The sequence below is a fragment of the Scyliorhinus canicula genome, chromosome 14, assembly GCF_902713615.1.
Source record: "Scyliorhinus canicula chromosome 14, sScyCan1.1, whole genome shotgun sequence".
Lineage (NCBI taxonomy): Eukaryota > Metazoa > Chordata > Chondrichthyes > Carcharhiniformes > Scyliorhinidae > Scyliorhinus > Scyliorhinus canicula.
Genome location: NC_052159.1, coordinates 47,138,964 through 47,166,484, shown reverse-complemented (window position 1 = coordinate 47,166,484; position 27,521 = coordinate 47,138,964). Strand labels below are relative to the sequence as shown.

The following is a 27,521-nucleotide window of genomic DNA, read 5'->3' as shown; positions in this document are numbered from 1 at the left end:
AGGCAGGAGCCTGATACAGCAACCTGACCCAGTCAATAAAGCCCCGCCCAAATCCAAACCGTCCCAGCACCTCCCAAAAATATTCCCATTCTATTCGATCAAAAGACTTCTCTGCATCCATTGCAACCACTACCTCCACCTCCCTACCTTCTGGGGGCATCATGATTGCATTTAGCAACCTTCTTACATTGGACACCACTACCTTCCCTTAACGAACCCTGTCTGGTCCTCATCAATCACGCCCGGAACACAATCTTCAATCCTAGAGGACAAAATCTGGCCAGCAGTTTGGCATCCACATTCAATAGGGATATCGGCCTGTGGGACCCAAACAGCTCCGGATCCTTATCCTGCTTCAGAATCAGCGAGATCGTGGCCTGTGACATCGTCGGGGGCAGCACCCCTCTTTCCCTTGCCTCATTGAATGTCCTCATCAACAACGGCCCCAATATCCCACAGAACCTTTTGTAGAACTCTGCTGGGTACCCATCCGGCCCCGGGGTTTTACCCGACTGCATGGCTTTCAGACCCTCCACTATCTCTTCCAATCCTGATCGGGCCCCCCAGCCCTCCTACCAGCTCCCCGTCCACCTTCGGGCAATTCAGCCCCCCGAGGAAGTGCCTCATCCCCTCTGGCCCCGGTGGGGGTTCCGACCCATACAGCCTACTATAAAAATCTTTCAACGCCTTATTCACCCCCTGCTGAGTCTCTCACCAAGTTCCTGTCTCCATCCTTTACTTTCCCTAGCTGCCTGGCTGCCTCCCTCTTTCTAAGCTGCTGTGCAAGCATTCTGTAGGCCTTCTCTCCATGCTCATAGATCGCCCCCCTCGCCTTTCTCAGCTGCTCAACCACCCTCCCTGAGGTTAACAAGCCAAACTCCGCCTGTAGCCTCCGCCTCTCCCTTAGAAGCCCTGCCTCTGGGGTCTCCGCATACCTCCTGTCGACCCGGAGTATCTCCTTTACCAGTCGGTCCGTCTCTGCCCTGTCCACCTTCTCCCTATGGGCCCGTATCGAGATCAGCTCCCCTCTAACCACTGCCTTCAATGCTTCCCAGACCACCGCTGCTGAAACTTCCCCCGTTTCATTGACCTCCAGGTAGATCTGAATACATTTCCTCAACCGCCCGCACACCTCCTCGTCCGCTAAGAGCCCCATGTCTATCCTCCAGTGCGGGCGCTGGTTACTGTCTTTACTAACCTGTAGGTCAACCCAGTGCGCGGCATGGTCTGTGATTGTGATTGCCGAGTGCCCCATGTCCACCACACCCGTCAATAAAGCCCTACTGAGAATGAAGAAATCGATCCGGGAGTACACTTTATGCATGTGTGAGTAGAAGGAGAACTCCTTTACTCTTGACTGCCCAAATCTCCATGAGTCCACCCCCCCCCCCCACCCCCCCCACCCCCACCCCCCCCACCCCCCCCCACCCCCACCCCCCCCCCCCCCCAAAACATCTGCTCCATGAACCCTTATAGTTCCTTAGCCATTGCTGGCACCTTGCCCGTTTTCGAGCTTGACCGGTCTAAACCAGGGTCAATAACTATTGAAGCCCCTCCCATGACCAGCTTTTGCGAATCCAGGTCCGGTATCTTCCCCAGCATCCTCTTTATAAACTCCACATCGTCCCAGTTTGGCACGTATACTTTACTAATACCACTTGCACCCCCTCCAATTTCACACTGACCATAATGTACCAGCCTTCCCCATCTGAAACTATTCTACCCGCCTCAAACACCACCCGCTTGTTGATTAGGATCGCGACCCCTCTGGTTTTTGAGTCCAGTCCCGAGTGGAAAACCTGTCTGACCCAACCTTTCCTTAACCTAATCTGGTCAGCTACTCTATGGTGCGTCTCCTGCAGCATTACCACGTCCGCCTTCAGTCCCCTCAGATGCTCGAACATGCGTGCCCTCTTGACCGGCCCATTCAGCCCTCTTACATTCCAGGTGATCAGCCTAGTTGGGGAGCTCATCGCCCTCCCCCCCCCCCAACCCTTCACCGATCAGCCATCCCCTCTCCGGCCAGTCACCAGCCTGCGCCCCGCGCCTCCAACGGCCCGCCTCCAGGCAGCCTCCGTCCCCGACCTCTCTGTCCCTCAGCAACAGTCCCTCCCTCATCAGTGGAACATTTTTCCCCCTCCCCCCCCTCCCAGTAACAGCACTAAATAAATCAACCCGTTTGATAAGCCTAACATCTGTTCACCCCCCACTGCGCTTCCGTAAGCGAGCCCGCCCAGCTAGCTTGTTGGCCCTCGCCCCTGGCGCCAGACAATCTCCCACCCATTGTCCCTTCCCACCCTCCCCCCACTCATATTCATACATATTCAAATGAAAAACAATCCCAACACAATTGACACCGGATATGAAAAAAAACACTAGTTGAGCTCAAACAATGGAAAAAGGTCAAGCAAAAGATCCAGCATCTGAACATGCGCACCTCCATCCCCCAACAATGCAGATACAAACTTTTACCTCACTCAGCTCTGCAGCTGGTCCCAGATCCATACAGCAGGCATTACGCATAATGTCCAGAAAAAAAAAGCACAAGAAATAAGAAACTTTTTCTTTGCAAAACATAAATGCTACAGGCAAATTCCAAGTTCAAAGTTCTCAGTCCGACACCAGTCTTTTCCTTTTTGCAAAGTCCAACACTTCCTCTGGCGACTTGAAATAGAAATGTTGTTCCTCGCATGTGACCCAGAGGCGGGCTGGTTGCAACAGCCCGAACTTCACCTTTTTCGTGAAAAGGGTCGACCTGATCTGATTGAATCCCACTTTTCTCCTGGCCACCTCCGCTCTCAGGTCTTGATAGATCCGTAGGATACTGTTGTCCCACTTGCAGCTCCGTGCCTACTTGGCCCACTGTAAAACACGGTCCTTATCCAGATATCTGTGGTATCTCACCACCATTGCTCAGGGGGTCTCCCATTCATGGCTTCCTCGCAAGTGCTCTGTGAGCCCTGTCCACCTCCAAGGGCCGGAAGAAGGCCCCATCCCCCAGCAGCTTCTCGAACATGTCTGCGATGTATGCCCCAGCGTCCGCTCCTTCGGATCCCTCTGGCAGCCCAACGATTCTCAGGTTCTGCCGGCGGGACCTGTTCTCTAGGTCCTCCACCTTCTCCAGGAGCCTTTTCTGCTGGTCTCTCAGCAACCCTACCTCCAACTCCACCGCAGTTTGCTATTCCTCCTGATCAGCCAGCGCCTTCTCTACTTTCTGGATCGCCCGATCTTGGCATCCAATCTAAGTTCCAGCCGCGAAATTGCCTCTTTAATCGGGTCCAAGCAGTCCCGTTTCTGCTTAGCGAAGCCTTCCTGGATAACTTGCATCAGCTGCTCCGTTGACCGCTGGGTCGACAAACCAGAGGTCCGGTCCTCCTCCATGCTGTCTCCCGCTGCAGCTTCAGCCCAAGCCTTCTCTGTCTTTCTGTGTCTGCCTTTACGAGCACTTCTAGTCCTTCTCTCCATGCACCAATGTGGGAATTCAGTACACAATTGTCTCTGTCATCAATTTTTCAAATCAAGTCAGGTACAAAATCGGGGGAAAGGGTCCAAAAGTCCAACCCAAGCGGGAGGCACCAAATGTGCAACTTACTCCTTCATAGCTGCCACCGGAAGTCCATCAGGCACCATTTTTAAATGTCGCCCTGATCTCCCCGATCTCTGGACCCCCTTGAACTCCGCACTGTGGCGTCTGGACTCCTCCAATGCCCAATCTACCTGTTATGGGGACCTCGAACCACCTCTTACCCACCTCATAAGGGCAGGGCACCCCTGGGCCCAATCTGTGGCAGTGCCAGGGTGCCTGGGTGGCAGTGCCAATGGCAATGTGCAAGACTGGAGGTTCACAGGTGCCAGGGGTGCCAGGGTACCATCCTGCCGAGAGCCCGACCACCTGATAGCCTCTGTTAGCCTGGGCGACACCCCAGATGGTCGCCATCTGTCTGTACCAGTGCTAAACAGCACGATGGCGAGGTCTTCCAGGAGCAGGCGTTCGATCCCGGGCCCTGAGAGAATCCAGCGCAGGCATAATTAAGTGAGCCTAACTGCTCATTTAAATATGCAAATCCAGATCCCGCCCAGTGAGGGCGAGATCCAGATCGCAATGTCTATATTAGTTTAACTAAAACTTCTGTGCTTCTCAATTCTAGCCTTCTGGAATTGAACATCAGGGTTAGCTTGCTTTTATGTGACCTTATTAAACTGTGTCACTGCTTTCGATGATCTGTGGGCCTGTACCTAACCCCCCTGATCCCTTCGTTCCTCTACTCCATTTTGACACATTTTACCAGGAGCATATTGAAGCCGTACATTGAAGCCTACGGCAGCACAGTGGCACAGTGGAGACTCTGCTGCTCACAGCGCCAGTGACCGGCGTTTGATTCTGACCTTGGGTAACTGTGTATGTGGAGTTTGCACATCCTCCCCGTGTCTGCGTGGGCTTCCTCCGACAGTCCAAAGATGTGCAAGTCGGGTGGATGGGTCACGCTAAATTGCCCCTTGGTGTCCAAAGGTCAGGTGGGGTTATGGGGATGGGGCAAGGGAGTGGGCCTGGGTAGGGTGCTCTTTCAGAGGGTCGATGCAGACTCAATGGGCAGAATGGTCTCCTTCTGTACTTTGGTATTCTATGATTCTATACGGTTTCCTTATTCTTGCTATTAAATGACACTTACATTATATACTCATACTTACTTTACCCCATACTTACAATACCGAAGTTAATTTGTCAATTACATGACAATTCTGCAATTTTAATAATGCCTTTGTGTGTTTTGTTGCAGTCCTCCTCTCTATCAACTGCATACTGAATTTGGCAGAAATTGTACTTGCAATTCAAATGTCCAAATAATTTACACTGGGAAGTCTGACTCTTCAATTAAAATTTCCCCTGATAAATGCAAGGTAATTGTGGTCAGTAATGATGTTGAAACACATACTATTTGAGATGGAACAATATTTTTTGTTTCAATTTAAGAAGCATTGCTTTCTTTCCACAATGAAACAGGAACAAATTTAAATGAGAATAAAATTAATACCTGATGCAAGTAACATTGGATTTCAAAGATAGGAGTCACCCAGCTCCTCAGCTCATTGCAGCCTTGGTCCAAACATGGGCAAAAGAACTGGATCTGTCATTACATTTACTACAAATTCTTTCCTTGTTAGTGAAAGTGAAATTACCAATGCTTTAATAATATATCCATGCTTATCGGTCAGCTCAGCTATTTGGCAGCAACAAACAGAGAAAAACAAGCAAAGTAATCCTGGCTCCTCTGCTCCCAGATATTCTGGCAACTGTCCACATATGGGGCAACACGGTAGCACAGTGGTTAGCACAGTTGCTTCTTTACTCCAGGTTCGCGGCTTGGGTCACTGTTTGTGTGGAGTCTGCACATTCTTCCCATGTCTGCGTGGGTTTCCTCCGGGTGCTCTGGTTTCCTCCCACAGGCCAAAGATGTCCGGGCTAAGTGGATTGGCCATGTTAAGTTGCCCTTAGTGTCCAAAAAGGTTAAGTGGGGTTACTGGGTTATGGGGATAGGGTGGATGCATGGGATTGAGTAGGATTCTCTTTCCAAGTGCCAGTGCAGACTCGATGGGCTGAATGGCCTCCTTCAGCACTGTAAATTCTATGAAATTCACTGACTACCACCTTTTCCACATCTTCAGCCAGCTTGGGAAAGAGGTCAGTAGGGAGGCTATTGAATGTGCTGCAGATAATGGCTTATTTGGAGGATTAAATCATCTGCCATTACTGCTCCAGTATGAATATATGTGTAAGTGCATCACTACAATCCACCCTCAAGCACGTGGTAACCTCCACAATGACCTGCAATGGAGGCTTCTGCATCAGAAGAAATATCTTCAGGTCAGGAAGGTGTGGATGTTACCATGGAGTCACTGACACTTTGGAGGCTCAAGTGGAGTGGGTTTTCTTTCTACACTCTGTGTGTGGGTACAAAGTATATTCAAGTATCTCTCAGGGTTTCAAAGATCAACTCATGTGGAATCATTCAGGCATCTTTCTCATTACTGGCCATCTGGAACCAAGTTCCAGAATTGGTTGTCTGACATATATGCAGTTCCATGATGTTATGGCCATGAACCCTCCTGTCAGCACCCCCAGGTATCTGCTTATGTATAGAAAATACAGGATGTCTTTGAAAACAAGATGCAACTTGCAACAGATACAGTTAGTGAGCAGGGCCCATAGACAAAGACCCCTCAGCCTGAAAAAGCACTTGTGAAATGTAACAGCCAGGAACATCACACCCAACCATCAACAAAGGAGCACTGAGGAGAGGGGATGTAAGGGCTTGAAATGGTACAAAACTTTAAACATCAAGGGAGCAACCTGGGGAGAAGAAAGAGAAGTGAGCTACATAGATAGCTCAACAATAGAGGTTTGGTTGAAATACATGTTATGTGCAGATGTTGGAGCTTTTGAGTTGAACCCTGGCCAACTGAGAGACATAGAAGCTAACTGTTATACTGGTTACAGTCTGTAGATGAATGTATTGTGGGTTGAGAAAGTAATGACATGGATAAAATTGTTTTGCAGTGGCAGATATGGTAGTATGAGAACTATTAAATGAGCTTGAGTATCTTTTACTTTCATCTCATACAAAGACACTGAGAGTAATGTATGTCATGAGGAGGACACAAAGAAGCTACAAAGAACATAGGAACAGGAATAGGCCATTCAGCCCATCAAGCCTGTCCTGCCATTCAATGAGATCATGGCTGATCTATGACCTAACTCCATATATCTGCCTTTGGCCCATATCCCTTAATGTTTTAACAACTAAAATCTATCGATCTCAGAATTAAAATTAACAATTGTTATAGCTTCAACTGGTGTCTGTGAGAGAGAGTTCCAAATCTCTACCACCCTTTGAGTGGAGGTTCTTCCTAACATCTTTCCTGAATGGTCCGGCCCTAATTTTTAGTCTATACTATCTTCAAGCAGTGGAAATAGTTCATCTTTATCTATCCTGTTTTTCCTTGTTAATATCTTGAATACTTTGATCAGATCACCCCTTAGCCTTCGAAAGTCTAGCAAAAACAGGTCTAATTTGAGTAATCTCTTCTTGTAACTCAATCCCTGTAATCCAGGTATAATTTTTGTAAACCTATGCTGCACTCTCTCCAAGGCCAAAATATCCTTCCCAAGGTGTGGTGCCCAGAACTGCTCACAGTACTCCAAGTGGGGTCTAACTGGGGTTTTGTATAGCTGCAGCATAACCTCTGTATATTTATATTCCAATCCTCTAGAATAAAGGCTAACATTCCATTAGCCGTTTAGATTATTTTCTGCACTTGTTCCTGGCATTTTAAGGACATTTGCACCTGAACCCCCAAGTCTCTTTGGACCTCCACTTACCTAACCTCTTTCCATTTAGAAAGTACTCTACTCTGTAGAGTAAAGTGGATAACCTGACACTTGCTTATATTAAATTCCACATGCCACAATTTTGCCCATTCACCCAGTCTGTCAATATCTCCTTGCAATTTTATGCATTTTAGGCTGTCTACAATGCCACCTAACTTTTTCTCCGTAGTAAATTTAGATATATGACTTTCTATAGCATCATCTAAATCATTAATGAACAGTGTGAATAATTGAGGCCCCAACAAGGTCCCTGTAATGCACCACTAGTCACCCGCTACCAATATGAGTAATTACCCATTGTCCCCACTCTCTGTCGCCTGACACTCAACCAGTTTCCTCACCATGTCAATAATTTGCCTTCAACTCCATGGGTTTCGACCTTATTTAACAGTCTCCTGTGTGGGATTTTATCACATGCCTTTTGGAAGTCCATATAAATAACATCCATAGACATTTCCCTGTCCACTACCTTATGTCACCTCGCAAGAGATTCAACAAGATTAGTCAGGCATGACCTTCCCTTCATGAATCCATGCTGGCTGTCCCTGATCAGCCTAAATTTTTCAAGGCGTTCAGTTACCCGATCCCTGATTATAGACTCCAGCAATTTCTCCAGGGCAGACATTAGGATAACTGGTCTGTAATTCCCTGGTTTCCCCCTTTCACCCTTCTTAAAAAGTGGAGTGGCATATGCAATTTTCCAATCCAGAGGGACTACTCCTGAATCTAGGGACTCTGGAAAGTTATAGCTAAGGCATCTACAATGAGCTCCCCTACTTCCTTTAACGTCCTCTGATGGAAACCGTCAAGTCCTGGGGATTTGCCACTCTTTAGTTCAATTAATTTCCTAGTTAGTGATGCTGTACTTACATTAATTGTTGTAGACAGGTTAAATGAACAGCCAACAAATAGCATATTGGTGTATAACGTGGGGAAGTGTGAAGCTATTCACTTTGCTGGTTAGAATAATAAAATAGAATATGTTTTTGAAGTTGTGAAACTTAAATGTTGATGTTCAGAGAGACTTGAGTCTACTCATACAAGGAGCACAGAGTTAGCATACAGGTATATCAAGCAATAGGAAGGCAATTGGTACGTTGACATTTACTACAGGAGATTGGAGTGCAAGACTAAGGAGGTTTTGCTGCAATTCTATAAGACTTTGGTGAAATAACACCTGGAGTTCTTACTGGAGTTTTGATCTCCATATTTAAGGAAGGATGTGCTTGCCTTGAGCACGTATTGCTAATATTCACTGGACTGGTTTCTGGGATGACAGACTTGTCCTTTGATGAGAGGCTGAATAAATTGGGCCCATACTCTTTGCAGTCTAGAAGGGTGAGGAGAGTTCTCATTGAATCATATCAAAATCTGAAGGGGGGTGACCATAGTAGACTCCGAGTAGTTGTTTCCCCTGGCTGGCGATAAAAGTATTGATCATTTAGGACAGAGATTAGGTGCAAGTTCTTCACTCAGTAGTTTGTGAGTCTTTGGAATTATTTACTACAGAAGATTGTGTTTGCTCCATCATTGAGCATATTCAAGGTTGGGAAAGACAGATTTTTCATCTCTTCAAAGGGCGGGATATAGGGGGCAGGTAGGAAAGTGGAGCTGAGGCAAAAGATTAGCCACGATGTACTAAATAGTGCAGCAGGTTCAATGGGCTGAATAGTCCACTCCTGCTCCTATTCCTTACATCCTTATGTTCAAAAGGATATTCTCAATGATTTCCATCTTTATTCTTTTGAAAGCCTTTCCTAATGATTTGATACAGCTGAGATGCTTGATAGGACTTTTCATGAGGGCATTTAAGTCTCAAGCACATGTGTCTGGAGTTACATGTAGTGCACAATGTGTAAGAACAGTACATTTCTAAAACTTCCGGTGGCAGCTATGAGGGAGTAAGTCGCGCATTTGGTGGCTCTCGTTCCGGTTAGACTTTTACACCTTTTCCCCTGACTTTTTGAGCTTTTGAGCGCTGGAGTGGAAAACAACAGCACTATAGATCGGGATCCATACACAGTTGTATGGAATTAAGGAGCAGAAGGGAGCAAAAAGAGGCGAAGAAGGGGCTGAACAAAGGTGGTGTGGAAGTTCAAGTGGGAGGAAAGATGGCCGACGAACGGACCACGGAACAGACGGTCCAGACAGCACTGGACAACATGCTGCAGGTCATGAAAGAGACCTTCGCAGCACTGATGCGGGATAATTTGGAACCGCTTCAGAAAGCAGTGGAGCGACTTGACCAGAGGTTGGATGCTCAGGATAAGAAGGTTCAGGCACTGGCGAAGACAGTGGAAGAGCAGGAGGATTTCCAAACGGTAGCGGATGTGGAAATTAGAAAGTTGAAGGAACAACAATCAAGGCTGATGGACAGGCTGGAGGACCTGGAAAACAGGTCTCGCCGACAGAATCTGAAAATCATTGGGCTCCCGGAGGGGACCGAGGGAGTGGATGCCACGGCATTTGTGGCAGACATGCTGCAGAAGCTGGAGGGGGATGATTTCTTCCAACGGCTGTTGGAGCTGGACAGGGCACACAGAGTGTAGGCGAGGCAGGAGCGGGTTGTACAGTGGGCCAAGTGCACGAAGAGCTGCTCATGGAACAACAGTGTCCTGCGCATCTACCAGGATCTGAGCCAGGAGGTGGCCAGAAGGAGGGCAGCCTGCAGACAAATTAAAGAGATCCTGTTCAAAAAGAAGGTCAAGTTTGGGCTACTTTTCCCGGCGCGACTTTGGGTCACATACCGGGAACAGCAACATTATTTTGACGACCCGGCGGAAGCGATGGACTTCGCTAAGGGGCATGGACTGGTGCCGAACTGAGGACCCATGGACTCAAGTTAGAGTGTATTAAGGGATGTTTGCATTTGTTCGTGGATTGCCCTTCGTGTTAGTGATGGTCAGCACGTTCTTTTATTTAAAATTTGGGGTGTTTTTGTTTTTGTCTGTTTTAAAGTTAAAGTTAAAGGGCGAGATTCTCGGCAAATGCGGAGAGTCGTAAAGGCTGCCGTGAAACTGGCCGTGTTTCACGGCAGCCTTCACGCCCATTCCCGGGACCCGATTCTCCCCCCCATCGAGGCTAGGAGCGGGACCACGGGAATCACAGTGTCGCGGCCTTAACGACCGTCGTTAAGGCTGCGCGCCAAGGTGACGCGCAGCTGGCGTCTGTATCTGGCGCATGCGCGTGTGATGTCATCACGCCATTGACGGAACCCGCGCATGCGCGGCTCCACATTTCTCCACTGCTGCCTGACTAGATGTGGCGGCTTGATCTTGTCGGGCGGCGGAGGGGAAATAGTGCGCCCCCTTTGGACGCAGGCCCGACGATCGGTGGGCACCGATCACGGGCCTGTCCCCTCCCGAGCACAACGGTGGTGCTCCCGCCCCAAACGGGCCTCTGGAGGCCCCAAACGGGTATCCAGCACCCGATTTTACGACGGCAGCAAGCAGGTGTGTTTGCTGCCGTGAAAAAATGGGTGTAAAGGCCCGGCCGCTCGGCCCATCGGCCGCGGAGAATTGTCGCTCGCCGTAAAAAACGGCGAGCGGCGATTCGCAACGTGGGTCGGGCGAGGGGGGGGAAGAATAGCGGGAGGGTGCAAAAAATGTCGGGAGGCCCTCCTGCTATTCTGCCAACCGCCGTGGGCAGTGGAGAATCGCGCCAATTTAAGTTGTTGGGTGCTGGGGAGCTGTTCGGGTTCTTTTTGCTATTTTTCTGGGAATGTTGGGAGGGGGGGTGGGTGGAAGCACCCACCTCATTACACAGATTGAATTGCACTATTGTGGGGGCGAGCTTTGTTCTTTGTTTGTTTTCTCTCTGTTTTGGTCCCAGAGCGATTGCTCGAACAGGGCTGTTCTGGGGAGGTGGTGTTGATGGGCGGGGAGGGGGCGGGGGGAGGGAGCGGGGGGACAATAGGTGGGAGACATGGTGGCGCCAGAGTTGAAAGTCACCAGGCTAGCTGGTTTGAGCTAGTCAACAGGAGCGAGGTGGGGGGTGTGCATACTGCCAGTTTATGGCAGGGGTTAGGTTACAGAGGGTTGTTTCCCGTGGGGGGAAGGGGGGAAGATGATCTGCTGACGAGGGAGGGAACTGAACCAGGTAACAGGGAAGGGGTCGGAGGTGGGAGCTGCCAAGAGGCTGACCAGGGGAGGCGCGATACATGGGCGGGGGGGTGGGCCCAAGAAGGGGGATGTCTGATTGGCGTATGGGAGGGGGGCAGGGTGCCCCCCAACCAGGCTGATCACCTGGAATGTTCAAAGGTTAAACGGGCCGGTCAAGAGGACACGTGTGTTCGCACACTTACGGGCTCTGAAGGCGGATGTAATGTTGCTGCAGGAGACACATTTGAAAGTGGTGGACCAGATTAGATTACAGAAGGGCTGGGTTAGCCAGGTCTTCCATCTGGGGCTTGACACTAAGACCAGAGGGTCGCGATCATGATTAACAAACGGGTCCAATTTAAGGCGGACAGCACAGTTACAGATGGGGGTGGCAGATTTCTCATGGTCCGGGGTAAGCTTGAGGGAATGAAGGTGGCCCTAGTGAATGTTTACGCTCCAAACTGGGATGATGTAGATTTCATCAAAAGGCTGCTGGGGAAAATTCACAACTTGGATTCGCACAAGCTGATTATGGGTGGGGACTTTAATACAGTCCTCGACCCCGACCTGGTCCGGTCGTGCTCCAGAACGGGCAGGGTCCCGGCAATGGCAAGAGAACTGAGAAGGTTCACAAAACAAATGGAAGGGGGGTAGAACCTGGAGAGTCAGTCGGCCGACGGGGAAGGAGTTCTCGTCCTATTCACATGTTCACAAGGTTTATTTTCGAATTGACTTCTTTATTATAAGCAGGGATTTTCTGGAGGGGGAGAAGGATGCAGAATACTCGGCGATCACTATTTCAGACGATACTCCACATTGGGTCGACCTGCTGGTCTGCAAAGAAAGTTACCAGCGCCCACAATGGAGGTTAGAGGTGGGATTGTTGGCAGAGGAGAGGGTGTGTGAGTGTGTGGGAAATGCATGCAGGACTACCTGCAGGTCAACGATACAGGGGAAGCCTCAGCAGCGGTGCTCTGGGAGGCGCTGAAGGCGGTGGTGAGAGGGGAACTGATCTCAATCCGAGCCCATAGGGACAGAACGGACAGGGCGGAGATGGACAGACTGGTGCAGGAGATGATACGGACAGATAGGGTATATGCAGAGTCCCTGAGGGCAGAGCTACTTAGGGAAGGACGGGGACTGCAGGCGGAGCTGGAGGCGCTATCCACTGGGAAGGCCGTAGAGCAGCTCAGAAAGGCCAGGGGCACGGTGTATGAGTATGGGGAGAAAGCCAGCAGAATGCTTGCACAGCAACTTAGGAAGAAGGAGGCGGCCAGAAAAATAGGGACTGTAGTGGACAGGGAAGGGAAACGGGTTGGAGACCAGGCAGGACTGAACAAGATATTCAGGGACTTTTACAGCAAGCTGTATACCTCGGAACCTCCCCCCCCCCCGCCCCCCTTCTTAGATGGGCTGACCTTCCCAAAGGTGGGCGGGGAATGGTAGAGGGGCTGGGGGCCCCGATTAGAGCTGAAGTAGTAATGGGGGGCCTGAAGGCTATGCAGTCGGGTAAAGCCCCGGGGCCGGACGGGTATCCAGTGGAGTTGTACAAAAACATTCTCGGGTATAGTGGGGCCGGTGCTGGTTAGGGTGTTTAACGAGGCGAGGGACAATGGGGTGCTACCCCCGACAATATCGCAAGCCAACATCTCGCTGATATTAAAACGGGATAAGGATCCGGAAGCTTGTGGGTCCTATAGGCCAATCTCCTTGATTAATGTTGACGCTAAACTGCTGGCCAAGGTACTGGCGTCCAGAATCGAAGACTGTGTACCGGACATGATTGTGGAGGACCAAACGGGGTTTGTTAAGGGCAGGCAGCTGGTAGCCAATCTAAGAAGGCTACTCAATGTGATTATGATGCCCCCGGAGGGCGGAGAGGTGGAAGTAGTGGTGGCAATGGATGCCGAGAAGGCTTTTGACCGGTTTGAGTGGGACTATTTATGGGAGGTGCTGGGATGGTTTGGGTTTGGAGAGGGCTTTGTGGACTGGGTTAAACTGCTAAATCAGGCCCCGGAGGCTAGTGTAAGGATGAACAGGACGACAATCTGAGTATTTTAGACTACACTGCGGGACAAGACAGGGATGCCCCCTCTCTCCACTGCTGTTTGCGTTGGCCATAGAATCGCTGGCAATTGCTCTGAGAGCGGAAGGGGATGGAAGGGAATGGTCGGGGGGGATAGAACACAGGGTCTCGCTCTACGCGGATGACCTACTTTTGTATGTGTCGGATCCAGTGGCAGGGATGGACGGGATTATGGAAATCCTAGGGGAATTTGGCCGGTTTTCAGGGTACAAGTTGAACATGGCAAAAAGCGAGATGTTTGTGGTGCAGGCGAGGGGTCAGGAGAATAGGCTGAGGGAGCTACCGTTTAGGCGGGTTGGGGAAAGTTTTAGGTATCTAGGGATACAAGTGGCACGTGACTGGGGTCAGATGCAGAAGTTGAACTTGTCCAGACTGGTTGAGCAAATGAGGAGCGAGTTTCGGAGATGGGATGCGCTCCCGCTGTCTCTAGCGGAGAGAGTGAAGATGGTGAAGATGACGATCCTCCCGAGATTCCTGTTTGTTTTTCAGTGTCTCCCTATTTTCATTCCATGGTCCTTCTTTAAAAGGATAAATAAAATCATCCTGGGATTTGTTTGGGCGGGGAAGTCCCCGCGGGTAAAGAGGGGGATGCTGGAACGGAACCGTAGCGAGGGGGGACTGGCGTTGCCGAACCTCAGCAACTACTACTGGGCGGCCAACATAGCCATGATAAGGAAATGGATGGTGGGTACGGGGTCGGTTTGGGAGCAGGTGGAGGCTGCTTCGTGCAGGGGCACCAGCTTGGCAGCCCTGGTCACGGCTCCTCTGCCGTTCCCGCCGGCCAGGTACTCCACCAGCCCTATAGTGGTGGCGGCTCTGCGGATTTGGGGCCAATGGAGGAAGCAAGCGGGAGAAGTAGGAGTGTCGGTCTGGTCCCCAATATGTGACAATCACCGATTTGTCCCGGGGAAAATGGACGGCGGGTTTCGAGCGTGGCAGAGGGCGGGGGTGGGAAGGATGAGCGACTTGTTCCTGGAGGGGGGCTTCTTGAGCATGAGGGCGCTGGAGGAGAAGTTCGGGCTGGCGAGGGGGAATGACTTTCGGTACTTGCAGGTGCGGGATTTCGTACGTAGACGGGTCCCGTCCTTCCCACGCCTTCCACCAAGGGGGATCCAGGACAGGGTAGTTTCCAGGGGAGAGGTAGGGAAGGGGGGAGTCTTGGATATTTATAAAGAGCTTATGGGAGCGGAGGACACAGGGACCGGGGAACTGAAACTCAAGTGGGAGTAGGAGCTTGGTGCTGAGTTGGAGGGAGGTGTATCGGCAGACGCTCTGAGGAGGGTAAATGCAATCGCAAAATGTACCAGGCTCAGCCTGATTCAGTTCAAGGTAGTTCACCGGGCCCACATGACGGTGGCCCGGATGAGTAAATTCTTTGGGCTGGAGGACAAGTGTGCTAGATGTGCGGGAGGACCAGGGAACCATGTCCACATGTTCTGGGCGTGTCCACAACTCAGAGGATACTGGCAGGGATTTGAGGACGTCATATCCCGGGTACTGAAAACAAGGGTGGCAATGAGTCCAGAGGTGGCAATTTTTGGGGTGTCGGAGGACCCGGGAGTCCAGGAGGGGATAGAGGCCGACGTTGTGGCCTTTGCATCCCTGATAGCCCAGCGACAAATACTGTTGGCCTGGAGGGACTCAAAGCCAGCAAAGACCAAAGTATGGCTGTCGGGCATGGCAAGCTTTCTCGGCTTGGAAAAAGTCAAGTTCGCCTAATGAGGATCACAATCGGGGTTTGCCCGGAGGAGGCAACCATTCATCGACTTCTTCGCGGAGAATTAATCGTCAGCGGGGGGTGAAGAGGGGTGCGTGTGGGAGGAGGAGATAGAATAGTGTAGAGTAGGGGAAAGAATAGGTGGGTCGATTTGCGAGAGCGGAGCTGTTATTTGCACTATGTTCTTGTAATTGATACTTGCACACTAATGTATATTGTTACTGTTTACAACGCCAAAAAAAACCTCAATAAAATTGTTTGTTAAAAAAAAAGAACGGTACATTTCTTTCCCCAAAAGGACATTAGTGAAGCAGTTGGGTTTGACTGCAATTCCAGGTCTATGAGATCACCATTACTGGTGCTAGCTTTTACATTAATTTGCCTAACTGATTTAAATCCCCCAGCTACCCTGGTGGGATTTGAGCTGACAATGTGTTGTGAAACAGAGTCTTCGGTTTCTGAATCATCATGTTCCAATTCACTGGGTTACAGTCCAGTAACATTCAGAAGAAAAAAGACGGGCTATCAGACTGGTTGTCCAACTGAAGATTATGCACATTTCAACTTAGTCTAAGCTGATAGTTGCTTGTTGAAATCGAGTTTTCAAATGTGTGCCAGCATATTTGTTTTCCTTACCTGACCGAGGCAGGGAATCGAGAAAATCCCCAATGTTTTTCTCCAAGGCGCTCAAACTTGAAAAGGGGCGCCCTGCCCAAACTGCAGCTGCAACGAGGGGACAGTTCTCAATCACATTCCCAAACACATCGAGAAACTGTTCACAATTCATTGAGTTAACAGTTTGCATTTCCATGATTGTTTACGGCTGTTGCAGAGAGCAGAATGTAAGGTCGGGTGGGAGGCGAGTTCTTTGGTATTTATGCTTCGTGACACAGAACGCTGGGGTCAGTGCACCTGCGTGTTAGAAACACCCCAGGCTCTGTGGCTGCAAATGTCGGTGTGGTGAATGTATTTCACCTAATGCATGAGCTGTCTATACTGTCTGTATAATGATGTGACCCATGACCTGGAAGTGATGATACGGGCTACTTCCGGGGACTGTACTGCCTCTGGCTCCACCCTCACCAGGGCCATATATAGTTTGGCCACCTGTGCATGGCACTCATTTGTACAGCCTACTCTGGCAGGCGAGTTCATGGATATAAAAGCCTAATATTCACTCGTTCTGACAGTCTCACAGTGAATTGATGGTATGACAGTCAGGCAGACAACAATTCGTGCAGCTTTTTGGGTGGGAATGGGGGATACAGGTCATCTGATTTATGTAATCGGTGGTCCCCTGGAGAGGGTGGGGGAGGGCGAAACCAGAGCTGCTGCTCTGGCTGGGTAGTGCCAAGCAGATTTTGGACTGGGCACCGTGCAGCCAGTCACCTGAAGTTTCTACCAGCTGATTTCCCAATCTTTTTCCATAACATCAACTGAATTTGTGGAGAATCACCATAAAGTATGGGAGCGGGACGGTAGCACAGTTGATTCACAGCATCAGGGTCCCAGGTTCGATTCCTGGCTTGGGTCACTGTCTGTGCGGAGTCTGCACGTTCTCCCCGTGTCTGCGTGGGTGCTCCGGTTTTCTCCTCCAAGTCGTGAAAGACGTGCTTGTTAGGTGAATTGGACATTCCGAATTCTCCCTTTGTTTTTTCTGAACAGACGCCGGAATGTGGCGATGAAGGGCATTTCACAGTAACTTCATTGCAATGTTAATGTAAGCCTACTTGTGACAATAAAGATTATTATTAAAAACAACTTGCATTCATGTAGCAGATCATACACAATTAAATGTGCCATGGTTCTCCACAGTAGCGCTGCTATCAAACAAATGTTGATACCAAGCTACTTGTGGAGGACTGTTGGAGGTAAGTTTATGAGAGAAAAAGGCTAGAAGTTATCCTTGAAGGAACAGAGACTTTAGAGGATTATTGGGCTGGGTATCGATGCAGGAAGGAGCGAGAACATGGCCGATCTTCCAAACAAATATGAAAATGATCAAATCTAGACATAGTGGGACTGAATCCAATCTGAGCACAGGGACAATGAAAGCCTGGAGCCGAGGAAGTGAAAACAGTTGTTTGCGTCAGCTCGTCAGAGCTTCCACTCTTCCGCTGTCCTTGTTACACCGTCAAAGCAGAGAATGCTCAGAGTGACACAACATGGATTTAAAAGCCTTTAAACGCTGAGAGGAGTATATGTTGTAGCATCCATGTAGGTAAGGTGGCCGCACGTTTGGTGCAGGGGTTAGCACTGCTGCCTCACGGCACCGAGGTCCCAGGTTCGATCCCGGCCCCGGGTCATTGACCGTGTAGAGTTTGCACATCCTCCCTGTGTTTTGCCCCCATAACCCAAAGGTGTGCAGGGTAGGTGGATTGGCCACGCTGGATTGCCCCTCGATTGGAAAAATGAATTGGGTACTCTAAATTTCAAAAATATACATGTAGATTAGGCATCTCACCCTTGTTGAGACCATGGGCGGCATTCTCCCCTACCCGGCGTGACGGAGGGTGCCGGAGTAGGGGAGTGGCGCCAACCATTCCGGGGTCGCGCCTCCCCAAAGGTGGGGAATTCTCCCCACCTTTGGGGCCAGCCCCGCGCCGGAGCGGTTTGCACCAGAAGACTGGCGCAAACACACGGCACCCCCGGCCGCAGGGCTGGCCGAAAGGCTTTCGCCGGTTGGCGCATGCGCCGGCAGTGACGTCAGCGACAGCTGGCCGCTGACGTCACTGCCAGCGCATGCGCGATGTGGTGATCCCTTCCGCCTCCGCCATGGTGGAGGCCGTGGCAGTCGCGGAGGAACATAGTGCACCCAGGGCACTGGCCCGGCCCCTGATCGGGGGGCCCCAATCGCGGGCCAGGCCACTGTGGGGCATCCCCTGGGGTCCGATCGCCCCCGCCCCCCCCAGGACCCCGGGGGCCTGCTCGCGCCGCTGAGCCCGCCGTTCCAGAGGTGGTTTAAACCTCGGCGGCGGGAGAGGCCTCCCAGCGGCGGGACCTCGGCCCATCCAGGCCGGAGAATCGGCGTGGGGGTCTCTCGACGGGGCGAGATTCCTGCCCCCGCCACTTCCCGTGTGGCGGAAAATCTCTGCCACGGCGGGGGCGGGATTTTAGGCACCCCCAAGCGATTCTCCGACCCTGCTGGGGGTCGGAGAATTTCGCCCCATTACTTTCCAACTGATCTACTTGCATCCATTCTGGCCAATAGTCCTGTTTCTGACGTGGGTGCCACATTCCTGACCTCCATATACTCCTGCTTACTGTTCACAGCACATCCTGTGACACTTGGAATGCAAATGTGCCAAAATAGCGGGCACAGGAGATCACCAATATTACCTGGACAATCGATGGACTTTCAAGCAGCACGGTAGCATGGTGGTTAGCATAAATGCTTCACAGCTCCAGGGTCCCAGGTTCGATTCCCGGCTGGGTTACTGTCTGTGCGGAGTCTGCACGTCCTCCCCGTGTGTGCGTGGGTTTCCTCCGGGTGCTCCGGTTTCCTCCCACAGTCCAAAGATGTGCAGGTTAGGTGGATTGGCCATGCTAAATTGCCCTTAGTGTCCTAAAAAATAAGGTTAATGGGGGTGTTGTTGGGATACTGGAATAGGATGTATACGTTGGCTTGTAGGGTGATCATTGCTCGGCACAACATCAAGGGCCGAAGGGCCTGTTCTGTGTTGTACTGTTCTATAATACCACTGAAACAGAATTGATTTTTAGGGCAGCACGGTAGCATGGTGGTTAGCATAAATGCTTCACAGCTCCAGGGTCCCAGGTTCGATTCCCGGCTGGGTCACTGTCTGTGTGGAGTCTGCACGTCCTCCCCGTGTGTGCGTGGGTTTCCTCCGGGTGCTCCGGTTTCCTCCCACAGTCCAAAGATGTGCGGGTTAGGTGGATTGGCCATGCTAAATTGCCCGTAGTGTCCTAAAGAGTAAGGTTAAGGGGGGGTTGTTGGGTTATGGGTATAGGGTGGATACGTGGGTTTGAGTAGGGTGATCATTGCTCGGCACAACATCGAGGGCCGAAGGGCCTGTTCTGTGCTGTACTGTTCTATGTTCTATGTTCTAATACCTACATCTAGGTCACTTTGTAACACTGCAGTGCAGATGAATGCCTTTCCCCCATCATTCATGCTCGAGATGTACCTGCTGCCCAGTATCACCTCATCGAGTCTGGTCATTGAGCCTCCCTTAAAGCCGAGCTTCGATGGGCAATCAAAGATACAAGGAGCATCTCAGTGCTTGAGCCTTTGAACTCTGGATTCTTATATGATAGAGCAGAGAAGGAAGTAGTCCTCTAAAGCATCACAAGTCAGCCAATAACATTGATCCTGTCGCTAGTATGTCAAGATGGACCTCAGCATGCCACCCTCATTATTACTGGTAAGAACCACCTTCATATTGTTCCCATTCCTTTTGAGCTGCCGAGTGTAAAAACACACACTGAGTTATGTACATGTGCAAGTAAATGCAGTAACCATTTTCACAATATCAGCAATGATTACGTAAGGTTTGGTGGGAAAATAAGCCAGGAATTGCTAGGAATTCACACCAGTAGAGTGCTGGCCAATTTGCATGTCCTGACTCGCTTATCGAATTACGTCTCTAACGAGAACACGGATCACACGCAATTCAATTCTGGCAGCAACACTTAAATGCCCAAACTGAGGATTTTGGCCATTGTCTGCAGACAGCTTCCTCATGTTCATTAACCCAGTTCTAGAACAGAACCACCACCTCTGTGCAATCAGACTGCCTGTCCAGAAAAGCAAAACATAGCCACTTGCATTTATATTCTGCTTCCCACAACATCTGAACATCCCATTTTACAGACAATTAAGTATTTTTGAAGTGCCATCATTCTTGTAAGGGAACAGAAATGTACTGGAAAGATCCCACAAACAGCAATGTAAGAATGACCAAATCATCTATTTTGATTAGGTTGAGGTATAAATTTTGGCTAGGACACCAGGGAGAAGTCCTCTTCAAGATAAGGCATGTGATCTTTCGCATCCACCTGAAGGGTCACGTTGTCTGTAACATCAGACACTTTTGAACAGTTTATACTAAAACACCTTTACTCCAGGCGCTCCTACTCATGAGATCAACAAAGCGCAAGAGTCGATTTCTGGTACAACCTGATATTATTAAGACCATAAGAAATAGGAGCAGAATTAGGCCATTCGGCCCATCAGGTCTGATCCACCATTCAATTATGGCTGATATGCTTCTCATCCCCATTCTCCTGCCTTCCCCCTTTAACCCCTGATCCCCTTATTATAATAAAGAACCTTATTATCAAAACACGATTTTAAAAATAACTCTTAACCCTTAATAGAACGTATTAACACACTGTACTGTCTATCTGAGACTCTGTTACTATCCATACAGTTGAAATTGGCCAGGCTGCTCCCGGGTTCGACTCTTTGTCTTTGCTGATCTCTGTTGATTCAGATGATCTTGCCTTTGAACTCAGAGTCTTTGGTTGGTCTCACACACCCTCTCCTGTCATCGCCGTGTCTTTGCTAGGTGGTTGAACCTTCTGGGGGATGGCCTTCAGATGTCTCACCTTATACCCCCTCTTCACCCACTTCTGGAAGGTTTTCTGGCTTCTGGCCAATGAGGATACTGGGCCGGGAGCGTCGCAGCACCTAATGGGATTGCTGATTCCAAACATGGAAAATGCAAGGAGCACCCTCGATGTCCATCCTCAGATGCACAGAGAGCACATAGCCCTTTGAATAAATGGTCACTGAGGTGCCAGTGAGTCTGGCCAATATATGTCCTCATTTGGTCAATGGCGAGCACCTCCGATCCCAGCTTCCAGAACAAGTCCAGACTTGCCCTTACTCGTGGCTGACCTGTGTCTGTGTCCATATTTAAACTTGGCCTGTCCAAATCCCCATCAGGCCTGGCTGCTCAAGTTGTTGGACAATTTAGATTGTCCAATTCTGTATCTGGCCTGGCATTTCAGGCCGTTGACCACTTGGCCTCAGTCATCTGAGGTTTCAGTTTAATGTCGCATCCAAAATAAGGCACCACTGGCAGTGCAGCATTCCGTCAGTATTGTACTGAAGGTTTAGCCAAGACTTTGTGTGGGATCCCTGGAGTTGGACTTAAAACGAAAAGCATCTGTGTCAGAAGTGAGGATGCTATCCACTGAGCCTTTAAATAAAAGGATCTGTGGTACAGATTCACAAAATGCTAAAAGCAGCTAGGTTAATAAGCCCATTATAAAAACAAAGAGAACACTGGGGTTCATTTCAAGAGGAATAGAATTGAAAAGCAGAGTAGTTATGTTAAACTTGTACAGAACCTTGGTTAGACCACACATGAAGTACTGTGGATTGTTCTGGTCTTCAGGTTATGGAAAAGAACAAAAGACAAGCAGTGGAGAAAATTCAAAAGAAGATGTACAAGGATACCAGAACTGACAGGTTATTGTTTTCTGTCGAAAGCAGAGTCTGAGGGTGACCTCAGACAGGTTTTAAGATTATGAAAGGGTCTTGATAGGGTAGATGTAGAGAAGATGTTTCCACTTGCTGGGAAGACTAGAACTATAAATATAAGATGGTAACCCATAAATCTTCCTGAGAGTTCAGGATAATCTTCATTACCCAAAGAGTGATTAGACTGTCTAACTCACTGCCACAAGAGAGTAGTTGAGACAGATGCGTTGAATGCGTTTAAGGGGAAGTTAGATAAACACAAGGAGGAGAAAGAAATAGAATGATATATTGATAGGGTTAGCTGAAGTGAGGTGAGCTGGGCTGATGGATATCGGCATGGACGAATTGGGCTGAGTGGCCTGTTTCTGTGTGGACATTCTATGTAATTCTGGCTTCAGTAGGTTTCAGAATTGTTTGATTTATTCATTTACAGAATTTGGGAGCTGCAATCTAGGCTAGGATTTATTGTCCATCCCTACTTGCCCCTGAGAAGGTGGTGGTGAGCTGCCATCTTGCACTGTTGCATGTGGTATAGGTACATTCACAATGCTGTTATGGAGGGAGTTCCAATATTTGACCCAGTGACAGTGAAGGAACGACGATATATTTCCAAGTCAGGATGGTGCGTGGTTTGGACGAGAACTTCCGAGTGGTGGTGTTCCTATGTGTGTGCTGCTCTTGTCCTGCTAAATGGTAACAGTCGTGGGTTTGGAAGGTGCTGCCTAAGGAGCCTTGGTGAATTCTTGCAGTGGATCTTGTTGATGGTGCATATGGCTGCCACTGTGCATCGGTGTTGGAGGGAGTGAATGTTTGTGGATAGGGTGTGAATCAAGTGGACTCCTTCATCTTGGCTGGTGTCAAGCTCCTTGAGTGTTTTTGGAGCTGCACTCATCTAGGTAAATGGAGAGTATTCCATTACACTTCTGACGTATGCCTTCTAAATGGTGGGCAGGCTTTGGGAAGTCAGGAGGTGAGTTAATCAGACCTGCTATTGTAGCCACAATATTTATATGGCTAGTCCAGTTCAGCTTCTGGTCAATGGTAAGCCCCCAGGTTGTTGATGGTGGGGGATTCAGTGATGGTGATGCCATTGAATGTCAAGGGCCAATGGTTAAATTCTCTCTTGTTGGAGATTGTCATTGCCTGGTGTTGCACAAATGATACTTGCCTTCTCCATGATTCCATTGACTCCAGTTTTTCTAGAGCTTCTTGATGCCACAATCAAATACTGCCTTGATGTCAAGGGCAGTCACTCTCACCTCGCCTTATGGAGAAGCCTAAGTGCAGGGTATCCTGTTCTACCAATCAGATGTGGCAATGCCCCATTGGGGCTGGTTTAGCACAGTGGGCAAAACAGCTGGCTTGTAATGCAGAGCAATGCCAGCAGCGCGGGTTCAATTCCCGTATCGGCCTCCCCGAACAGGCACCAGAATGTGGCGACTAGGGGCTTTTCACTGTAACTTTATTGAAGTCTACTTGTGACAATAAGTGATTATTATTAGTATTGTAGCAGCATGGCATAGGTTATTGTGTTGTGTTTCAGGACATCAACACATCCAGATTCTCTGTGTAGAAAGAACACAGGATTAGGCAGCACACGCATATTGGTATTTGGATAGAAAATACTTGGGAGGGCAACTTCAAATCCTTTTTGACAATATTTTGACTTTGCTGGTTGCGAATTGTGAATCCAACTGTGCAATTTAAGATAGTGTAGGGTATATACAAAAAAAAACCCAAATTTGTGTAAAATTGGTTTCAATTGGGCTTACCTTTGCCACGCTGCTTCCCTGTCCTTTAGGGAAGGAAATCTGTCGTCCTACCTGGTCTGGCCTACATGTGACTCCAGATCCACAGCAATGTGGTTGACCTTTAATTACCCTCTGATATGTCCCAGCAAGCCACTAGGTTAATAAGGGGTAATTAGTGATGTGCAACACATGCTGACCAGGTCAGTGACATCCACATTCCGTTGAATAATATGGGCATGATTTATCGCCCAAAAAATAGAGTCCGGTTTTGGGCACCTATAGCGGGTGTAGAACAACCCCGCTATTAAACGGGACTCTGTTGCTTTTTTTGGCCTCAGCTCGTCAGTGCAGGAAGAGATCAGGGCGCCATTTTTGAATGCCACCCCGATCTCCCTCCCCCACTTTGGACTCCCCATCGCGGCCTCTAACCCCCCTCCAAACACCCCACGTTACTTCTCACGGGGTCCTCGAGGCCCCCACTCACCCACCCCTTAAGGGTAGTGCACACCGGGCCCGATATGTGGCACAGGCAATCTGGCACCTAGGCCCTGCCAGCCTGGTGGCACTGCCAGGATGCCCAGGTGGCAGTGCCAAGGTGCCTGGGTGGCAGCAGGAGTGCCAGGGTACCAACCTGCCCAGGGCCTGATTATACTGGGAGCTCGGGTGGTCTGGGAGACTCCCCGCAGGTGCCGTTACGCCTGGTCCACGTTTATGTGGACCAGTGCTAAATGGCTCAATGGAAAAGCCAATCAGGCACGGATGTTCCACGCATTGCAAATTTCGTGAAAGTCGGGTACGACAAGGCCATTCGATCATGCCCTATATTCTTTTAAAGGTGGCATAAAGTGGAAGCCATTCACCTTCCTGCCACAGGCACTGAAACCAGAGGAAAGCTGTCTTCAAGCCACTGTCTGTTTACTCCGGGTGGCTATCTCAGAATGGCATCCATAATCAGTCCATTGCCCAGGAGGTGAAGGAAAATAATTAAATGCATTCAGAACTTTAAAAAAGTAAAATAAGTTATTAGTTCAGTATGATTAATAAGTACTGAAATTTGCTTCGGCAAAAGTGCAGAATGTACTTCTGTATATTCCTTTTTGACATACCTCTATCCATCACTCCCAGGTGTTTCCTCAGAATAATTTCTTACAACCCTCCTCGATTTAGCTGGTTACCAGAAACCTTAGTAAGTTCCTTCTTTATGTTCTCACTTTCCTCCTCAGATTTCCTCATATGCTCATGCTAACCTTTTATGAGTCACATGAATCCACCACATCCTATTGTTACAGTTCCTGACTGTCCTCTGCTATTTTAATTGTCAGCTTTTAACCTGGTTGTATTTAGCAAATCATTCACCCAGGTCTGGTAACTGTAAAGAACTCTCTTTTCCCATTCCTTTCTCTGGCATCAGTGCCTCAATTATTAGCTTTCTATGTGGATAACAACCAGCAGTCAGGGGAGTTGTAATGTGTCTTGGCTTTCCATTGGACTGAATTTAAACATTAATGGAGCAGTTTTAAATATTAATGCTGCACATCTGGGGATAAGAGACACGCTGGTGCAAAGTTTAATCTTGCTATCATCTGAAAACAGAGTGCCTGTGGGAACAAAATCACTTGCCGACTTACTGCTAGTTGAGTGTCCGTTCCAATTTTAAGATGGACACCACATTTTCAAGTTCCCCTCCAAGCACACACCATCTGACTTGGAATTATATCACCATTCTTTCACTGTCACTGGGTAGAAACCCTGGAACTCCCCACTAAATAGCACTGGGGCTGTACCTGTCGCAGATGGATTGCAGCGGTTGAAGAAGACAGTCCTCCACTACCACCTTCCCAAGGGCAATTGGGAATGGGCAATAAATGCTGGCCTAGTTAGTGAAGCTAACATCCCAGGAACAAATTAAGCCCTCACTGCCCAAACAAGAAAACCTTGGGATATATTTCTTCTGTTATATTGCAGTTCCTCGCTACTCAGACTATTTTAGCGTGCTGGCTATGGCTGTACAGGAGGATGGTTTGCTCAGTTGGCTTACATGTGGATTAGATTAATGCCAACAGCATGGAGTTCGATCCTCATTCCGACCGAGGTAAATCTGAGGCCTGCCTCAACGTCCTACCCATAGTAAAAATCACAGAACTTAGCCATAGTTCAGTGAATAAATATCAAGGACCAAAGAAGCAACTCTACAATGGTCTGAACTCTTAAAGGGCCTCAAGTATTTCTTTCTTTGTGAATTCCAATTCCACTTTGGTGAGTGGACAAGGAGCTGTGAAGCAGCAGGAGAATAAAATGAAGAGACCTACAGCTGCACAAAGACCAAATAAGAGATTTGGGGTGTGATTTAATGCAAATAAAACAGAGTCCTGTTTTGGACCCGTTTAGCGTGGCATTTCCCGGAATTTGCAGCATTGAGATCGACCCCATCATTGAATGGGACTCTGCTTCATTTTCAGGCCTTGGCAAGGAACGCCCACCAAGGCCACATTTAGATCCATTTTCTGCAAATGGTGCCCTTATCCCATGACCCCACACCACGGCCTCTGGATGGCCTTAAACGCCCTAACAGAGGCAGGGTAGGACACAAAGGCAGGACACCCTGGGCGCGATCCCCAGGATGATCAAGATGCCAGCCTGACAGTGCCACCTGGGCATCCTGACACTGCCAGGGAGGCACCCAGGTGTTACTGCCAGGGTGCCCAGGTGGCACTGCCAGGTTACCACAGTGCCTGGCTGGCATGGTATGTGTCAGGGTAACACCCTGCCCAGAAACCGACCTCTTGGGGTCCCCCAACTGCCTGGGAGACCCCCAAGTGCCATTATGCCTGGTCCATGTTTGTGGAGACCAGCGCTAAACGGCACCTAGTCAAGGCCTCTAAGGCAAGGCTGTTCATTCCCATGCATTGAGTAACTCCACGGCCGACATATTCAAGTGTGTCTATCTACTGATTTGAATATGCAAAACTGGTTCAGTACTGGTTCACATCCAGTGAGGGCACGTTCCAGATCCTGATGCCTCATGAGATCTCATTAGATCTCACGAAGCATAACAAGCGTCAGAACTCTTGTGAGATTTAACGGCCTCATCACTTCCCGAGTCAGGTATAATAACAAGGCCGTTAGATCACGCCTGTTATGTTTGCAAGAATGCTTACCCTGTGAACAGAGCTATGAGGATGCATTTCTCAGAGGAGCAGTGCTTAAGGAGGCTGCATTTCTATAGGGAGGTTGGCATAGAGTTTTCCAACTTCTGCAGTAATCTGTAACCAACCGCATGGCAAGTATTGCAGTGCCTGTAGTAGTGAAACATACTACATTGTTTCAATGGGCTGATGCCATTTCAGATCAGGCACATTCATCACTTCCCTATGAACATATGATGCAGCAGGATAAGACTCCAGACAAGGACACATAGAGGAGAATTAACGCACAATGGTGACAGTAAGCAGTAGCAGCTGAGTGGTTGGCAGCACAGTTGAGCTTCAGGTTGCCATTGTGTGTGTGTGCTTGTGTGAGAGTTAAGTACAAAGCATAAAAAGAAGCAAAAAATGCATAAATGTTCTCCTGAATTTGGCATTCAACATGGCCACATCTAATACAGTGTGCCCTTTCTCTGCCAATGATATTGATGATGTGGAAATGCCGGCGTTGGACTGGGGTGAGCACAGTAAGAAGTTTTACAACACCAGGTTAAAGTCCAACAGGTTTGTTTCAGACACTAGCATTCGGAGCACTGCTCCTTCCTCAGGTGCATTCACCAGGGAAAGGAGCAGTGTTCCGAAAGCTAGTGATTTGAAACAAACCTGTTGGACTTTAACCTGGTGTTGTAAAACTTCATACAATGATATCGATGGCTGCATCCTCCAAAGTTTGTAATGTAACTTGCTCCATTCTTGAAATCTCCAATTATATTGGAGCCAGCTTGTCCTGTAAGAAGTGAAGTGGTTTAGTGTGTGCCATACTGAAAGGTTTTGAAGATATGTTAAATAATACAACACAACATGCATGATGAAAGAGACACTGTAA

At 49.1% G+C, this 27,521-nt stretch overlaps 1 protein-coding gene across 2 annotated transcripts in view; it reads right to left on the bottom strand.

Moving 5' to 3' along the window:
* The window catches only part of urad (ureidoimidazoline (2-oxo-4-hydroxy-4-carboxy-5-) decarboxylase), a 58,737-nt gene extending 34,067 nt beyond the window's left edge, over positions 1 to 24,670 (bottom strand). The window contains exons 1-2 of one of the 2 annotated variants that reach the window (XM_038818679.1): positions 24,599 to 24,670; positions 15,927 to 16,013 (exon numbers count right to left, since the gene is read on the bottom strand). In XM_038818679.1, coding sequence (XP_038674607.1) covers positions 15,927 to 16,013; positions 24,599 to 24,608 — 97 coding nt within the window. In that variant the 5' untranslated portion in view covers positions 24,609 to 24,670. Of the gene's footprint in view, positions 1 to 15,926; positions 16,297 to 24,598 lie in introns of those variants that run through there. The other variant, XM_038818678.1, reaches the window with a different exon arrangement.
* Between the last annotated feature and the right edge of the window lie 2,851 nt (positions 24,671 to 27,521).